This window comes from Daktulosphaira vitifoliae, unplaced genomic scaffold, assembly GCF_025091365.1.
Source record: "Daktulosphaira vitifoliae isolate Bord-2020 unplaced genomic scaffold, ASM2509136v1 Scaffold_2, whole genome shotgun sequence".
Classification (NCBI taxonomy): domain Eukaryota; kingdom Metazoa; phylum Arthropoda; class Insecta; order Hemiptera; family Phylloxeridae; genus Daktulosphaira; species Daktulosphaira vitifoliae.
In genome coordinates this window covers 15,983,507-15,997,730 of record NW_026099573.1, presented here as the reverse complement: position 1 = coordinate 15,997,730, position 14,224 = coordinate 15,983,507, and the positions used below count along the sequence as shown (strand labels likewise).

The window sequence follows — 14,224 nt, the reverse complement described above, 5'->3', positions numbered from 1 at the left end:
ATAATACAACTTATAACGTTAAACAAATCTTATTAAAACAAAAATAAATCAATTGAATGTTGTATTTTAAAAAAATTATATTTAAAAGAAAAGTAGTCATTCACTCATTAAAATCTGCTTATGTTGTTGAATTATATTTTGAACCCTTTTAACTATAAAGTTTAAATGTCCACTCAATAAACTCTGTATTAAAGGAGGGGTGATCTCCATCCAAGGAACTGTACTTTTTTAGAGACCATGTCATAGGCGCAACAAAAAGGAGCTTAGCTCTCTAAGTTAACGAGTTGCTCTACAAAATATAAAAAAAATTATGTTTTCATATACATGTTTCGTAAAATTAGGGTGGGGAGAAAATATAATTAGGATCATCAAAAATATTAAGCGCCTTTGAAGAAAATAAATTGTAAGACTATTTAGTAGTTTTATGTATTTTTTTTTTATAAAATAAGGTGTCATTGAAATAAAAATCAAACATTAATCTATAAATACAATGCTCTTAATCCTGTCATTCATAGTATAATTAAATGAAAATAAAATTTTTAGGGAAGGATTTCTTAGGGAATTTGGAGGGACTTGACTATGAGCCCCTAATTATAAAAAATACCCCACGATTTCCGGGTAGCAGAGTGGACTCAATTACAACTACTAGATATTTGGCAATCATTTTTAAAAAAAGTATACTAAACTACTATTACATAACGGAAACAATGACGATAGCACAAATTAAATGAAATTTCATTTAATCTGTAACGATAGTGAATCCCGCGAATGATAATAGAAGTAATGATAACGAAAAATAAACAACATCTTTAGACTGAGTTACAGATTGGTTATATTAGTTCTTTCTTAAAATACAGATTTTATTTAATTTATTGACACATTTCTGATGGATCAAAAGAACAACTGTTGGCTTTGTCCACCTAATAATTATGTTGTCTACTCAATAGACATTCTATTCAGTAAAATTTTATTATATTTATTTAAATAATAGTTATTTTCATTGTCAAAAATGTAACACATATTGATTGAGTTTTGGACGATTTTATTACTCAAATGTATTAAAAAAGGTAGCGAATTCATAGTGTATATTTTAGTTAAATATATATAATAATTTTAAAAGAATATCTCTTAATAGAATGAATACTGGAAATGAACAATTAATTACTCTCTGTTTTGACAATGGAGATAAAGTTGTGCTAGAGAAATTGTTTCTCATAAAAAATAGTTTGTACTTTGAAGCTATGTTCAGTGGACAATTTTTGGAATCACATTCAGGAAAAGAAATTCCACTTAAGGTGAATCCTTATTGCTTTGAAATAACATTATTTTATTTATATTATATTTCTATCTGTTATTATAGGATATTTCTCATCAAGGCTTTGTATGGACAATTAATTGTTTAAAAACTAATTCAATTGTAGTAGATTCTATATCAGAATTTCTAATTTTACTAGAAACATCACAAATTCTTCAATTTAATGAAATCACTAAGAAATGTACCTTGATAATTGAAAAACAGTTTTTGTTTTCTTCTAGTGCTATACAAATTTTTAGTTTGACATTTAAACTTGGACTTAATGAATTGTTTGAAAAAGCCCGTATTTATATCCTTTATTATTTTAAAACACTTATAAAACAATTTAGAGAAGAGTTTTTAAAATTAACTGAAGAAGATTTGTACCAGTTACTATGTGATAATGGCTTAAATGTTGAAAAAGAGGTTGACGTATTTGATTTAATTATAGAATGGTCTACTAAAGCAAACAAACAAGATGTTGAATATGAAGTAGTACTGGCATGTGTACATTTTAATGCTATGAATAAGCAACAGTTAGAATATTGCATTACTAAAACAAAAAATCAAGATTTAAAAAATAAAATTGAAAAATACTTAAAGCATAAATCTGAAAGGAGTATTGAGATGGAGAAATCTGGTAGACATATTCCATATGTTCTCTGTGGAATTAAAAATGAAGAAAATGGCCATGCATATATTCATTGTTGGGATTGGAATCAATTAAAGTTTATAAAATTCCTTCAATTAGATCCGTTGCCTTTAGATACAACTGGTTACCATGTTGTTGTCAAAGGTAATTTTAATTTCAATAAATACTCTTTACTTTGCTAATTATATTTATATGATTTATAAAGACATGGACATATTTATTTTGGCTGGTGAAATTGGTTATGGTAGAGGTCAATGGAATGAGACTGGTTGGAAATACAACATGATTACAAAACAATGGAGCCAATTAAAAAAGTACAGTTTTTTAATATTAAAAATTAACATTAAATATGATTTTCTTGTTACATGTTAATGAATAATAAATGTATCTAACAATTTTAGTTTTGTGACTACCAAAAGACGTCATGGTGTTGGATATTTTTGTGGAAATGAACTATATCTCATTGGCGGCCTCACAAAACACCGTTTGCCAAATGAATTAATGGAAAGATTTAATTTAGGTATTTTGGTTTAAAATATAGTAGACAAATTAATTATATATTTTATTCTTAAAATATAATAATTTTAGATCAATCAGAATTGAAGCGAGTAAGAAGCTACTTATGTAACTTCACAAAGAAAGTTGATCGAAAAATTTATACATGTTTAGAGTACAAAAGTCAACTGGTTATGATAACCAAAGAACGTGATCCTATTTGGTTTTATTTATGTCACAATAGAATTGATCCAACACTTTGTGATTGGGGAAGTCGTCCTTTGCATTTAAATGCAATAATTATCTGTGCAATTACAAACTTAGATAATGTTTATATGTTAGGTAATCAAACAGTTAATTTTAAGTATTAAATATTTTACATATTTTCTTTCTAAATGTTTCTAAATACTATTTTAGCTTACAATAACCAATTCAATATAATTCTATATTGTTATTGTCCTGTGGATGATTCTTGTCAAGACTTGGTTTCTTTTAAAGCAATTTATGATCAAGATTCAATAATGTGTTCATTTAATGGAAATAAAGCTATGGTATTCACGAATAATACTCTTGAATGTTACAATATAGACAACAAGAAATATAGAGAATACCCAATACATCTAGATTCATTCCATTCTAATTATTTTTTCAATATTCCAATTTACTAATAATTTTGTCAATTTAAAGTTATTGAGTTTAAATTATTTTAGATTAAAAAATATATTTTGAGACGGCTTATAGCATATATTGCTTTTCTATCTCACGTTTATTTCAGTCATTAATGTCTTGTTAAAAATACTTTGTTATTTGTTAAATTAATAACAATTATTAGATTTAATTGTACAGTTGTGTTATCATTGTACTATGGTTTTTTATTGTAGTAAAAGAAGTTCATTATACTATATTGATTTTAATATGTTGGATTTTTTGTATAGTATTAATTGATTAATCAAGTATCAGCTATTAACTATTACATATGAAAACTTTAAAAGAGAGAAAACTACAAGCCATGTATTATTTTATGACTGAAAAATAAACATTTACTCATATTTTTATTTTACTTATCCAGGTAACCCCTAAAGTGGTAATAATTTTGGGTATTTCTTACTATAATTTTATTAAAAGTTCAAACTAAACGCTACGTTTTATAACTCTTTATATTTAATAAGCTATGAAAACTTCTATTGATTTTGAACATTATTGAGTACTTTAAAATTAGGTATATTAACCAGTAATCATTTCCAAGTCGATGTCTGTAAATAAAAAAGACTTTCAAAGCAGTAATAACATTTATTTAAACAGCACAAAAGTATAATATTGTTCTATCTCACAAAAATAATCTTTATTTTAGTCCAAAGTAGGAATATAATGATTTATAAAATAATAACAATTAAACATCAATGTGAATAGTGTACCAAAACATATATACTAATCACCAGTATTTATCATATGAATTGATGTATTCTTAAAAATTCATAGGAATCACTGGTAATATTAGTGTAATAAGTTATTGCTGATGAATAGACTTTTTGCGTTTGATATAAATGATCATATAATATATCGCATAAAAATAAATGATTAGAGTTAGTCTAATAATTTAGAGGTCATTTAAACAAAAATATGACAAATTAAAAATAGTAATAATTTTTATAAAACTGAGCATGTTATTAATTATTTTTAAAAATACTTATAATTTTTTTTCAAGGACGGTAACTATATTTTAAGTAAATATGTATTTTGTTCCTTCGTGCGTAATTTATACCAGCATTAAATGTAGGTAAATTTAAGTTTGTGTATCAAGTATGTGTCTTATTCAACAAATTTTCACACAGCCACAACAATAGTATCTAAACTCTTCTCAGCTTCTGAAAACACCGCTTCAGCCGTCTGCTGTGCTGAAATGGTTACAGTTTTGGATTTATAAACTTCAATAATAGGATCGTTATGAGTATGAAAAGTAGCAAGTCGTTTTTTAATTGTTTCCATGTTGTCGTCTGACCTTCCACTGGTCTCCGCCCTCTTCAGTAGTCTTTGTACCATCGTGTCATCGTCAGATTCTAAATACAGTATCATATCTACTGGACCGATCTGTTAACATATTGGAAATGTAAGCTTAGGTTTTTAAAAATTATCAGAACACAATAAACTAACATTTACAATATTGAATGTTAGGTAATCAAAAAAATTAACTTAATAGCTAATTACAAAAAAAAAAAGTTATTATAGTAATGATAACTTACAGCTTTTTCGAATTCTTCGCCTTGTTGTTTTTCACGTGGATAACCGTCTATCAAGAAACCTTTTGATGATCCTAATTTGCTAGAAATTTTTTCTTTAAGCAATTCCATAACAACACTCTGTAGAAAATTTAATTATTTTAATAACTAATTTAATGCTAACGGTAAAATTTTAAAACTAACTGTGGGCACCAAAGCTCCTTCTTTCATGATTTTCACAAGTTCTTGGCCACGTTCTGATCCAGTATTTACTTCGTCTCTCAATAAATCACCAGTTGAAATGTGTGTGAACCCGTATTTGGAAACGATTTTGTCACATAAAGTTCCTTTTCCACTTCCGGGACCACCTGGTAAAAATTAATAATTGATAATTAATCTGTTTACACAATTAGTGTAAGTCAACCATTGGAAAACTCTTAAACAAGGTGTCAGATGTTATATTATATTTAAGTATATTATGTTATAATGTTATATCATTACAATATAATTTAATTAATTCGAAATTTCAATTTAATATTTTACCAACTCACCCAAAATCCATACAGTAGGCAGTTTTTTGTCACTCATCTCGATTTTTAATTATAGTTTAAAATTCCCTGTAATAAATTTAAAAATGTAACACAGATCTACAAGTTAAAAAAATTTAAGTAGCATTAGTGTTTTGTAATGTTGCCGTATAATAGTTTTATCATCCATTGGCTCCGGAAACGGCACATTATTTTTGTGTTGTTTTCGAATGGTAATGAACTAAACGAGCATACAGCACGGTATATTTATCAAGGTTACTGTTTAAACTTTTTATGGGTCAAGTGAAAATTTTAACCCTAAAATCATTATTTTTTTCATATACCTGAACATTTATGTAAGGGGTCAGTCTGGTCTAGTGGGTACAAACGTATGTTTCGGCGCATATGGTCCCGGGTTCAAACCCAAGGGTGCCAACAAGATTTTTCTTTTGATTTTCTCATTGTTCGTGTCTGGTCTCTGATGCAAGCCGGCCAATAATACCCGTTCCGTCCATCATTGGCCTAGCCAAGAACCATCTTTGACTCGCTAACATTCACATGTTAGGGCTATCACCCTTTATAACATGTTAAGTTCGGGAAATAGATGGATATAAAACTGATCACTTTTCAATTAAACATTTATGTGGTCTATCTTGATATATATATATATATATATTACTAACACTAAACAGGTACTAACAAAACACATTTTTTACAAAAAAATATAATTTACGTTAAAACTAAAAATAAAATACAAAAAGTCTTGGCAAAATATCAATTGGAAAAATAGGATCACTTTGCCCTGAGCCCTTTATTTCGTAATTCATTACCTTAAATAATGAACAATAACTATTCATAAATTTTCATAGTTGTTTTAAAAAGAACTTTTATTATGTCCTCTCCATTATGAATTCCTTTAAGTTGTTTAAAATTCTTTAAGTAAGAAATAATGAGTGGGGAATCAAATATTCTGAATTGTATACTTTAATTTTGCTTTTGTAGTAATACTTATCCTTTTCGATAAAATATAATGTTTTTAATATGAAATATGATCTTGTCGTTGATAAATGAATAGTACGATCGTTATTTTAATTTGTCTAGGTAGGTATAAAGTATGTATTAGAGCTTACGACAAATTATAGATAATTTTGCTTGTCAGTCATACACAATCACTTAAAATTACAGTTGCACTCTTTAAACAAAATGTACTTGTGTCAATCAGGCGTTGCGAATATTACATATAAACGTAACGTGCACAGTTTAATGGAACACGAAGTACGGACATCCTAAATCTAATCGATATGCGCATGCCGAGCAGTTACACACTGGGGCATAGCCAACGCAAACAAATAAAACTATTAATGTTGCTCAAAGTAGTTATGTTTTATATTAATTATTTAGTATTTTATTTATTTAATTTATAATAAGAAAAAAAATAGGAAATTTTTGTGACGAACTAATTGATTAATTTCTAAAAATAAAAATAATTATCGTACAATATTTATAAAAAGTATTTAAACGTTTTGTAAAAACAGTATGATGTGTCTAAATTATCATTTCGAAAGAAAACAATAGATAATATACAAGCTAAAAAATTGTTTCGATGAATAAATAAGATAAACTTACTTAAAGAAATTCCGAATAGTAGTGTTGCGAGAACACGGTGTACTGATAACGCTTAGGCAATACTATTGTGATGTCCGGAGGGTTTCCAAGTTTTCAGGTTTCCGCCACTAGTCGAACACTACCAGAGGCTTTGCAATAATTATCGCCAGCAGATTTCTGATATTTTTTTCAATGTTTTTTTTTTTGGCGCTGTTCACTAGGGCGGACAAAACATCTTTTGCATGCACGATTAAGGTCGACTCTATTTTTAAAGAACATAATAATATATTGTATTTTATGCTATTTTGTGGATATTTACATCAAAATATTAGTACCAAGTAACTTGGCAAAACGTATAGACAAATAGGAAGAAATTAATTATAAATAAATTATTACATTTTTACAAAAAATAAATTTAAGTAATTACAATATGTTTACTAATCACAATAAGTTTTAAATAATAATCATTAAATAAGAAAGTAAGATTTCTGACGTGAGCTAATTAATAATTCGTTATTCAATTTTATCTTAACTATTATATTGTACACTTCATGTATGTTAATAAAAAATATGACAGTTTTGTTGTTTAAGTACCTTGAATTTAAATATACAGTCATCTCGTAATGCAAATTGGCACGATTTAGATAACACGAGGGCGTCTATTTTCCATTATATTTTCTTTTATATGGAAATTATAATTATTTGTGACACCCAAAACTTTTTAACGAATTAAAAAAAAAAAATAGTCATTAACGTAGAGTTAAATATTTTAGAAAGAAATGTTGGTCTTTATAATTATTAAATATAAATCTTGATGAAAATCGTGACAATTAATAAAATATATTTATATTTTATTTAAATCATGAAGGAACTTAAATAAAACATACAAATTGTTTTAAAAATTGTATAAATATCCAATTTTTTAGCTTCGATGAGAAGCTGAGAAGGTATTAGTTTTACTATGATAATGTGTACCGATTTCTTTCAAGGATACGTCAAAAGATCCCAAATCGTATCTAGTCGAAGACATTACCCTCAAAATTTGAAAAAATTTCACTCGTTCAAAATGGTAGCCATTTTTATCACGAAGACGATCTATATCTCGAAATTATTTTTTTTCATACTAAAGTATATTACATAAGCTTTATTTTAAGATATGTATAAAAGTGTCAATATTTCAGGAACACTTTCAAAAATTTAAGCTGAAAAAGATTAACTTGTATGAAAAATTTCTTTTTAAAATTCCCTTATGGGCAGTCACAAGAAATATTTGAATCTAATTGTGAGGAGATGCATGTAAGATATACAGAGTGTTCAGTAGGTTAGGAAACAGGTTAATTGTTACAAACAATGAAAAACAATAGAAACCAGTTTCCATACTAACTGAACACCCATGTAGTATAGTTCTGCATAGTTTAGTTGAGCCAGTGCATACCGAATATAACCATATAAGTATGAATTAGTCCAATATTTTAATTTTTTTAATAAAACGTCTGATGAAAATTATTCTAACTAAACTATTTTAAATTTTTTAATATTAAATGAAATATATCAGTCCGATCTAATAAGCAATAAATTAAAATAATAAAATTCAATTTTGAATATTCGTGAAAATGAACAGCGTCCAATTTGTATTCTATATTATGACTTATGTATTGAAAATTTATAGTAATAGGGCCTAAATGAAATTAAATAACAGACTGGCTGCTATAGTATTAATTTTTCATACACAAAAGAAATTATATTGTTTTGTTTAGCCTATAAAAATTTGTTTATTTGACTTCTTTCCATTTTTTTTTTTTTGTATACTTGAATTTGTAAAGATTATTTATAATTAAATTTGTATTCTTCTTATTTTTCAAAAACAAGCATTGATTACATTATTTTTTATAGATTTTAGAAAGCAATATATTTTTACAAAGCTTTCGAAAGTGTTAAAATGGCCGAGGAGTGGGATCCTACAGAGATTGCTAAATTAAGGGGATGGAGAAAAACTTTCAATACTATCACGGTTGACGGACGCTTTAATGTAAGTGTTAGTTTTATTGGAATTAGATGTACTAATAGAAAAACAATTGGATAGTAGTTAAATTAATACAAAATAAAAAAGATCATAATTATTAATTTTAATATTATTAATAGCCAAATTAATAATTATGATATTTTTAATAGTCTATTAATAAAAAATGTAAGTCCATCCAAGTATTAACTAACACATAATAGGGTCAATTTTCGAAAAGTTAAAGACGTATTTAACGATGACATAACAAAACATAAATAGTATTTGTAATATAATAATAACTAGGGTATACTTTATTCAAAGTTGGTTTTTTTTTCTAAGTATTTTATTTTAATAAATTAGTGAAGTAAACTTAATTTTTAATTTATTAAAAAAGTTTGCTTATTTGTTGAAATTTTTAAATTAATTATTTTTTAATTATTTTAGATTGCCATGTTAACTTTTGGAACAATATTTGGAGGAATGGCTTTGTATAAATTGAAAAACAGATCTAAAGATAAATTAAATCCGACCAATTCTTAAAAAAGAAAATGAATTAGTTCTTTGTTATTTATTTAGACAATTTTTAATTAAATTTATTAACTTAATATTAACTATTATTTTTTACTATTTTTATTTATTTTTTTACTAATTAGCATAAATGATAGTTTAAGATACGCAGAATTTTTTATTCATTAATCTTGGAAGCTGGGTAAATAATAGATGGGGTTAAATTACACACGTACACCCAGAGAAAAACCTCGATCTATATAATAAATTCATTGTTCAATTTGATAAATATATCATTACTATTGAATCAATGATATATTTATCAATATGATATTTTTTTTCTTGTCTTGAACAATAATTATTTATAAGAATAGTTATTTTGTTCGTATTAATAAAACATTATCATAAACCCTTGATAAAATTTCTCTTTCAATTTTGATTGAGGTTTTTCTTTGGGTGTATATATAAATATATATACGTAAAAAATCTCAGTAATCTAAATTGTGTATTTAAGTTTACTAGAGCGTACGCAATGATATCCGGCTTAGTGAAACCTATTACGACCTTACCATCAACGCTTCGATGTTATTCTATTACACCTGCAAAGGGTCAGGACTGAATAAATAATATTGTAAAAGAAAATATAAACTAATATATGTGAACAGTGTTCTTCAACCCTTCGTGCCGTCCATTATGCGCTCTTGTTGGTTACTTCATTAACGCTGAGTACACTTTTATTATGTAACCGCTGATATGAGTAATCCGCTAGTAAATCCAACATATATGAGTGTCAAGCAAAGCTTTTTAAAAAAACTAATAGCAAAATGATATGGGTAAGATTTATAGTTTGATTGATAAAATTTTACATAACCACATATGCCACTAAATCTTAAGCCTTTGAAATGAAAAAAATTACCAATGACTTACCATTGATTAAATAATTAGTAGGTAAAAAGTTTTAATTAACTAAGTTGAAGTTTAGATAAATTAAATCATAGTAGTTTATTGAAAGCGTTTATTTTTATAGTGACCTCAAAATCTAATTTTAACAATAAGGGCTTTAAAAAGATGAGATGACACCTGGAATTTTATTAGGAGTGCCACACACCAGTGTTATATTAAAAATATTAAATAACGAATGTAAAAAAAAAATATTGCCTCTTTTCACTTCTTTGCGATAGAATTTTAAGTAACACACACGTTTGTTTAGAACATAATATACATACACACACACACACAAATATATATATATATATATAAATCTAGTGTTGTTAATTTTTATTCGAAAAACTATTCAAATAACCTATGAATGAGTAACGAGAACATTTGGTAACGATTTTTAATTATAAGCGCCAACGACCCAACGTTTAAACCGATAGAGTTACATAAAGATCAATAGATTACATAGAATGTTCCTTGAAGATTTTAAAAACAGATGTTTAACCTACATAATTATCTTATTACAAAAAAATAAAAATAAAATACATTATTTATATAAACTTATATTTATATTAACATTTATGATATAAATATTATTTAATTTGTAAATTACGTTTTAAAAATTTATATCATTATTTAAATAATTGATGAATTAAAATAGAATCTATAGATGAATATCATAAAACAGCGACGTATTTGCAGGGGGGGTTGACTAAAAACCACAGAACCTAAATTATAGACTCATTTGATACAACGAGGAAGTAAGAAAAATTGTATTGTATAATTATATACGGCACTACCGTGAAGAGATAAATTTCTTAATATTTTGCGTAAAAGTTATAAATGAACTAACACCAAACATAAAATCTTATGATAATTCGATCTAATGCTAATTTCAACTCTTGAAAATGTCACGAGTTAATTTTTTTGCTGGAATTTTCGCCCTGTGTTGTACCATACGTCAATTATACCTAAATAATAATGTAGAGAACCCCTTTGAGGGCAGATCTATCTGTTAGTAAGAATATTGCCTGTAACCACGCCTAAATTTAACTCTATAGATTATAACCATTAAATGTTTTTAAATTGAGCATAATACAAAAAATTGTTACTAATACTTTTATATATTATAGCAAGCCAAATGACGAAATTTTTTCTCAGCTACACCGTCTATGTTTTCATAATTATCAGTCAAATTGCGATTTCGGGTACTCAGTAAGTACTTAACAAAATTGAATAAAAATATTAATTAAAATCTAAGATGGAGTCACCCTCTAGGGTTACTATTTATACTTTATTCATCGATCAACGACATAATTTTTATCAGTATTGTGTATGAAAATAGTACACTATTTACCATATAAACACATATTTTGGATATAGGTGGTAAGATGCTAACAATTAAGTGTGTTTTCCCCTACAATGTTTCATTTTAAGTTATACTACCTAGCCCAGGACTGATATTTCAACTAAAATGAAAAAAAAAATTTCCGAAGAATTTCGTCTCAATATTTTTAATTAAACTATTACTACTACATTGGGTTATTTTAACTGTCACAATAGGGATCGTTGAGTTAATTGATTGAAAGTTTCTTCTTAATATAAATTAAAAGTCGTCAATGCATCTTTTCATATCAATATTCTTAACATTGTCGTTAATTAAGATTGATTGATAAGCGGTATTTGATTCTAGATAATTTTGATAGATACAAAAATGAACGTTTATTCACTTAGTAGAGTTGAAAAAATTATTACTAAAAGGTTTTTTTTTGTTCATATTTTTTTTTTCTTACAAATATGTGTGTTATAAACAAACGGGCTTAATATGAATATTCAGTTCTGGGTAGTGTAAAACTATACTGATTCACTAGCGTAGCATTAGGCTAGCTTTTTAAATTCTATCAATCTTGTGAGTACTATTCCTCTAAAAAGTCGTGTTTGAAATATATTATTATAACTTACGATTACTTATAAGTAATCTATAGATCAAGGTTTAAAAGGAAAAAAAATCAAGCGTATTAGATATCCATTAAATTTTTACTTCTTCTAAATATGTGTAATGGAAATACAAAATGTTTTAATATAGAAACATTAAAAAAATATATATATATATATATATTAAGTAAATAAAATAATTATACTTTGTTGATTATTTATTAAAACCACTTAAAACTTGTTTTTAAAACATTTTTCAATTCAAAGTGACTCCTATCAAAATATCACATTGGGGCTCATTTAACTCTGTTCTTACATATAGCTCAAGTCTTACATACACACTGACCTAAAATTGATCATTAGAGCGCTACTGTCATATCATTGAAATATAAATATATATTGAATAATATCAATATATATTATAATAATATAATATATATTGAAATATAAACCTATGGTCTAGCGCTCCAAAGAAGTAAGTGACATTTTTAGAAAAATAAGGTATGAAATAAATACAAAAATCTGAGCATTTCTTTTTCTTGTTTAATAATAATAAATATTTCATTTTTGTCATCGTTTTATTTTATTTTAAAATATTAAATTAAATTTAACTCTCATGATGGTACACAATTTTAATTGAAGCTCTTAAGAAATTCTTTAAAGTAAACTTATCTTATTTTTTCACTGGATCACAAAAAAATAATCTCATATAATGTATATATACTTGTATAATTTATTTAATTGTTCACATAGATTGTTATATTTTTTTAATAGAATAGCATTTTTTTAATTTTTACATAAAATTTTAATATTTACATTATAAATAGATATACAGTATTAAAATACTATGTAAAACAATTTTTGTGAAAGACTTACTAAGTACAAATTTCCCTAAATATTATAAATTAATATATTTTATGAAATTTAAATTATTTTCATTCAATGTGCTTGATTATTGCTATAATTTGAACTGCGTATAAATAAAATAAAACTCTACACTTAACAAAATATTTTGAACCTATTTCATCTAATAATAGTATCCAGAAAACTAACTAATTTCTCACTATAACCTACTCAAAAATTATATTTTATTCGCAATCGAGAATCAGTGCCACTGGTTGTATTTAAAAATTAAACATAACATTTTTCAATTAATTTTTCTGTGAAATTGTCGCGTTACTCATTTACAGGAAATTCCACTGTCAACGGTGCTCCTTACATCACATTAATAAGCGATCAAGTGACCCTATATATAGGTATCAGCCACAAGTCGATCCAGAAGGTTGTGAACAACCACCACTAATAACACCTGAAATAACTGTCACGTCTGTTCAACCACCAAAAATCGCTGTAACATCAGTTCAACAATCGAACATTGTAACAAATTTCGATCACTTGACACCAAATCTAACGGTTCAACCTCCTACATCTCAGCACCATTTACTGCATAAAAATTTATTGCTAGTTACTGGACAGTTGTACCAAGAATTCATAGAACAATGCTCGTTGGCTGAGCGAGTGCTAAATATCAGTGATCTGAGTGCCAAGCTAAAAGCAATAGTTCCAGCAGCCGTACAGATACGGCCTCCTAATGATTTCATAGTTGTCCAAGTAAGCACACGTTGGAGGCCCGATGTTCGCTTGTTGGACGTACTTGCAGAACAACTGGGAAACTTGTCGTTATACGTAGACAAAAGGTACATAAGCAAAACTATAATAAAACATTGCAGTGACATGGGAGAGTTACGATGTTCACATTTGGACAATATTGAACCTGTGTTAGAACAATTGGAGACTAGCTTTCCTTGGCCCGAACAACAAGAAAATAAATGGAAACCATTATCAGCATTGACACCTTTATCCGATCAACCATCAACTGAAAAACAATTGAAATACCTCACTTGGATGATGTGTGTCCGAAACAGACGGCACAACCTTTACTACAAATTGGATGAGGATTCACCACTATCCTTCCCGAGGTACTAGGCCGCGCATTATCTACCAACAAATAATAAAATCTAAAATAAATATACGACCATTAAGCTCAGTTTT

The 14,224-nt window shown here is 26.6% G+C and overlaps 3 protein-coding genes and 1 long non-coding RNA gene across 7 annotated transcripts in view; 3 read left to right on the top strand and 1 right to left on the bottom strand.

Annotated features, from left to right (window-relative positions):
* The first annotated feature begins 455 nt into the window (after positions 1 to 455).
* On the top strand, positions 456 to 3,292 carry LOC126899640 (kelch repeat and BTB domain-containing protein 8-like). Its single transcript, XM_050674686.1, has 7 exons — positions 456 to 1,067; positions 1,136 to 1,295; positions 1,361 to 2,090; positions 2,152 to 2,260; positions 2,348 to 2,466; positions 2,535 to 2,783; positions 2,859 to 3,292. The coding sequence occupies exons 2-7, from the start codon at positions 1,137 to 1,139 to the stop codon at positions 3,107 to 3,109; spliced, it is 1,617 nt and encodes a 538-aa protein (XP_050530643.1). The 5' UTR covers positions 456 to 1,067; position 1,136; the 3' UTR covers positions 3,110 to 3,292.
* A 419-nt stretch (positions 3,293 to 3,711) lies between these two features.
* On the bottom strand, positions 3,712 to 6,970 carry LOC126899648 (adenylate kinase isoenzyme 1). 3 transcript variants are annotated; one of them, XM_050674699.1, is made up of 5 exons: positions 6,811 to 6,970; positions 5,209 to 5,274; positions 4,862 to 5,025; positions 4,682 to 4,798; positions 3,712 to 4,529 (listed from the first exon to the last, which is right to left on the bottom strand). In XM_050674699.1, the coding sequence occupies exons 2-5, from the start codon at positions 5,243 to 5,245 to the stop codon at positions 4,266 to 4,268; spliced, it is 582 nt and encodes a 193-aa protein (XP_050530656.1). In that variant the 5' UTR covers positions 5,246 to 5,274; positions 6,811 to 6,970; the 3' UTR covers positions 3,712 to 4,265. The 3 variants fall into 3 exon arrangements, with proteins under 3 accessions (XP_050530656.1, XP_050530657.1, XP_050530658.1); XM_050674700.1 differs by lacking the exon at positions 6,811 to 6,970 and adding an exon at positions 6,315 to 6,436; XM_050674701.1 differs by lacking the exon at positions 6,811 to 6,970 and adding an exon at positions 5,529 to 5,825.
* On the top strand, positions 6,436 to 9,387 carry LOC126899650 (uncharacterized). Its single transcript, XR_007702661.1, has 3 exons — positions 6,436 to 6,557; positions 8,683 to 8,818; positions 9,236 to 9,387. It is a non-coding gene; the product is annotated as an uncharacterized LOC126899650 (long non-coding RNA).
* Positions 9,388 to 9,537: 150 nt separating this feature from the next.
* The window catches only part of LOC126899639 (glycine receptor subunit alpha-4-like), a 12,901-nt gene continuing 8,214 nt past the window's right edge, over positions 9,538 to 14,224 (top strand). Inside the window, exons 1-3 of one of the 2 annotated variants that reach the window (XM_050674684.1) lie at positions 9,538 to 10,131; positions 11,371 to 11,452; positions 13,363 to 14,151. In XM_050674684.1, the coding sequence (XP_050530641.1) occupies positions 10,128 to 10,131; positions 11,371 to 11,452; positions 13,363 to 14,151 (875 nt within the window). In that variant the 5' untranslated portion in view covers positions 9,538 to 10,127. The remainder of the gene's footprint in view (positions 10,132 to 11,370; positions 11,453 to 13,362; positions 14,152 to 14,224) is intronic. The other variant, XM_050674685.1, reaches the window with a different exon arrangement.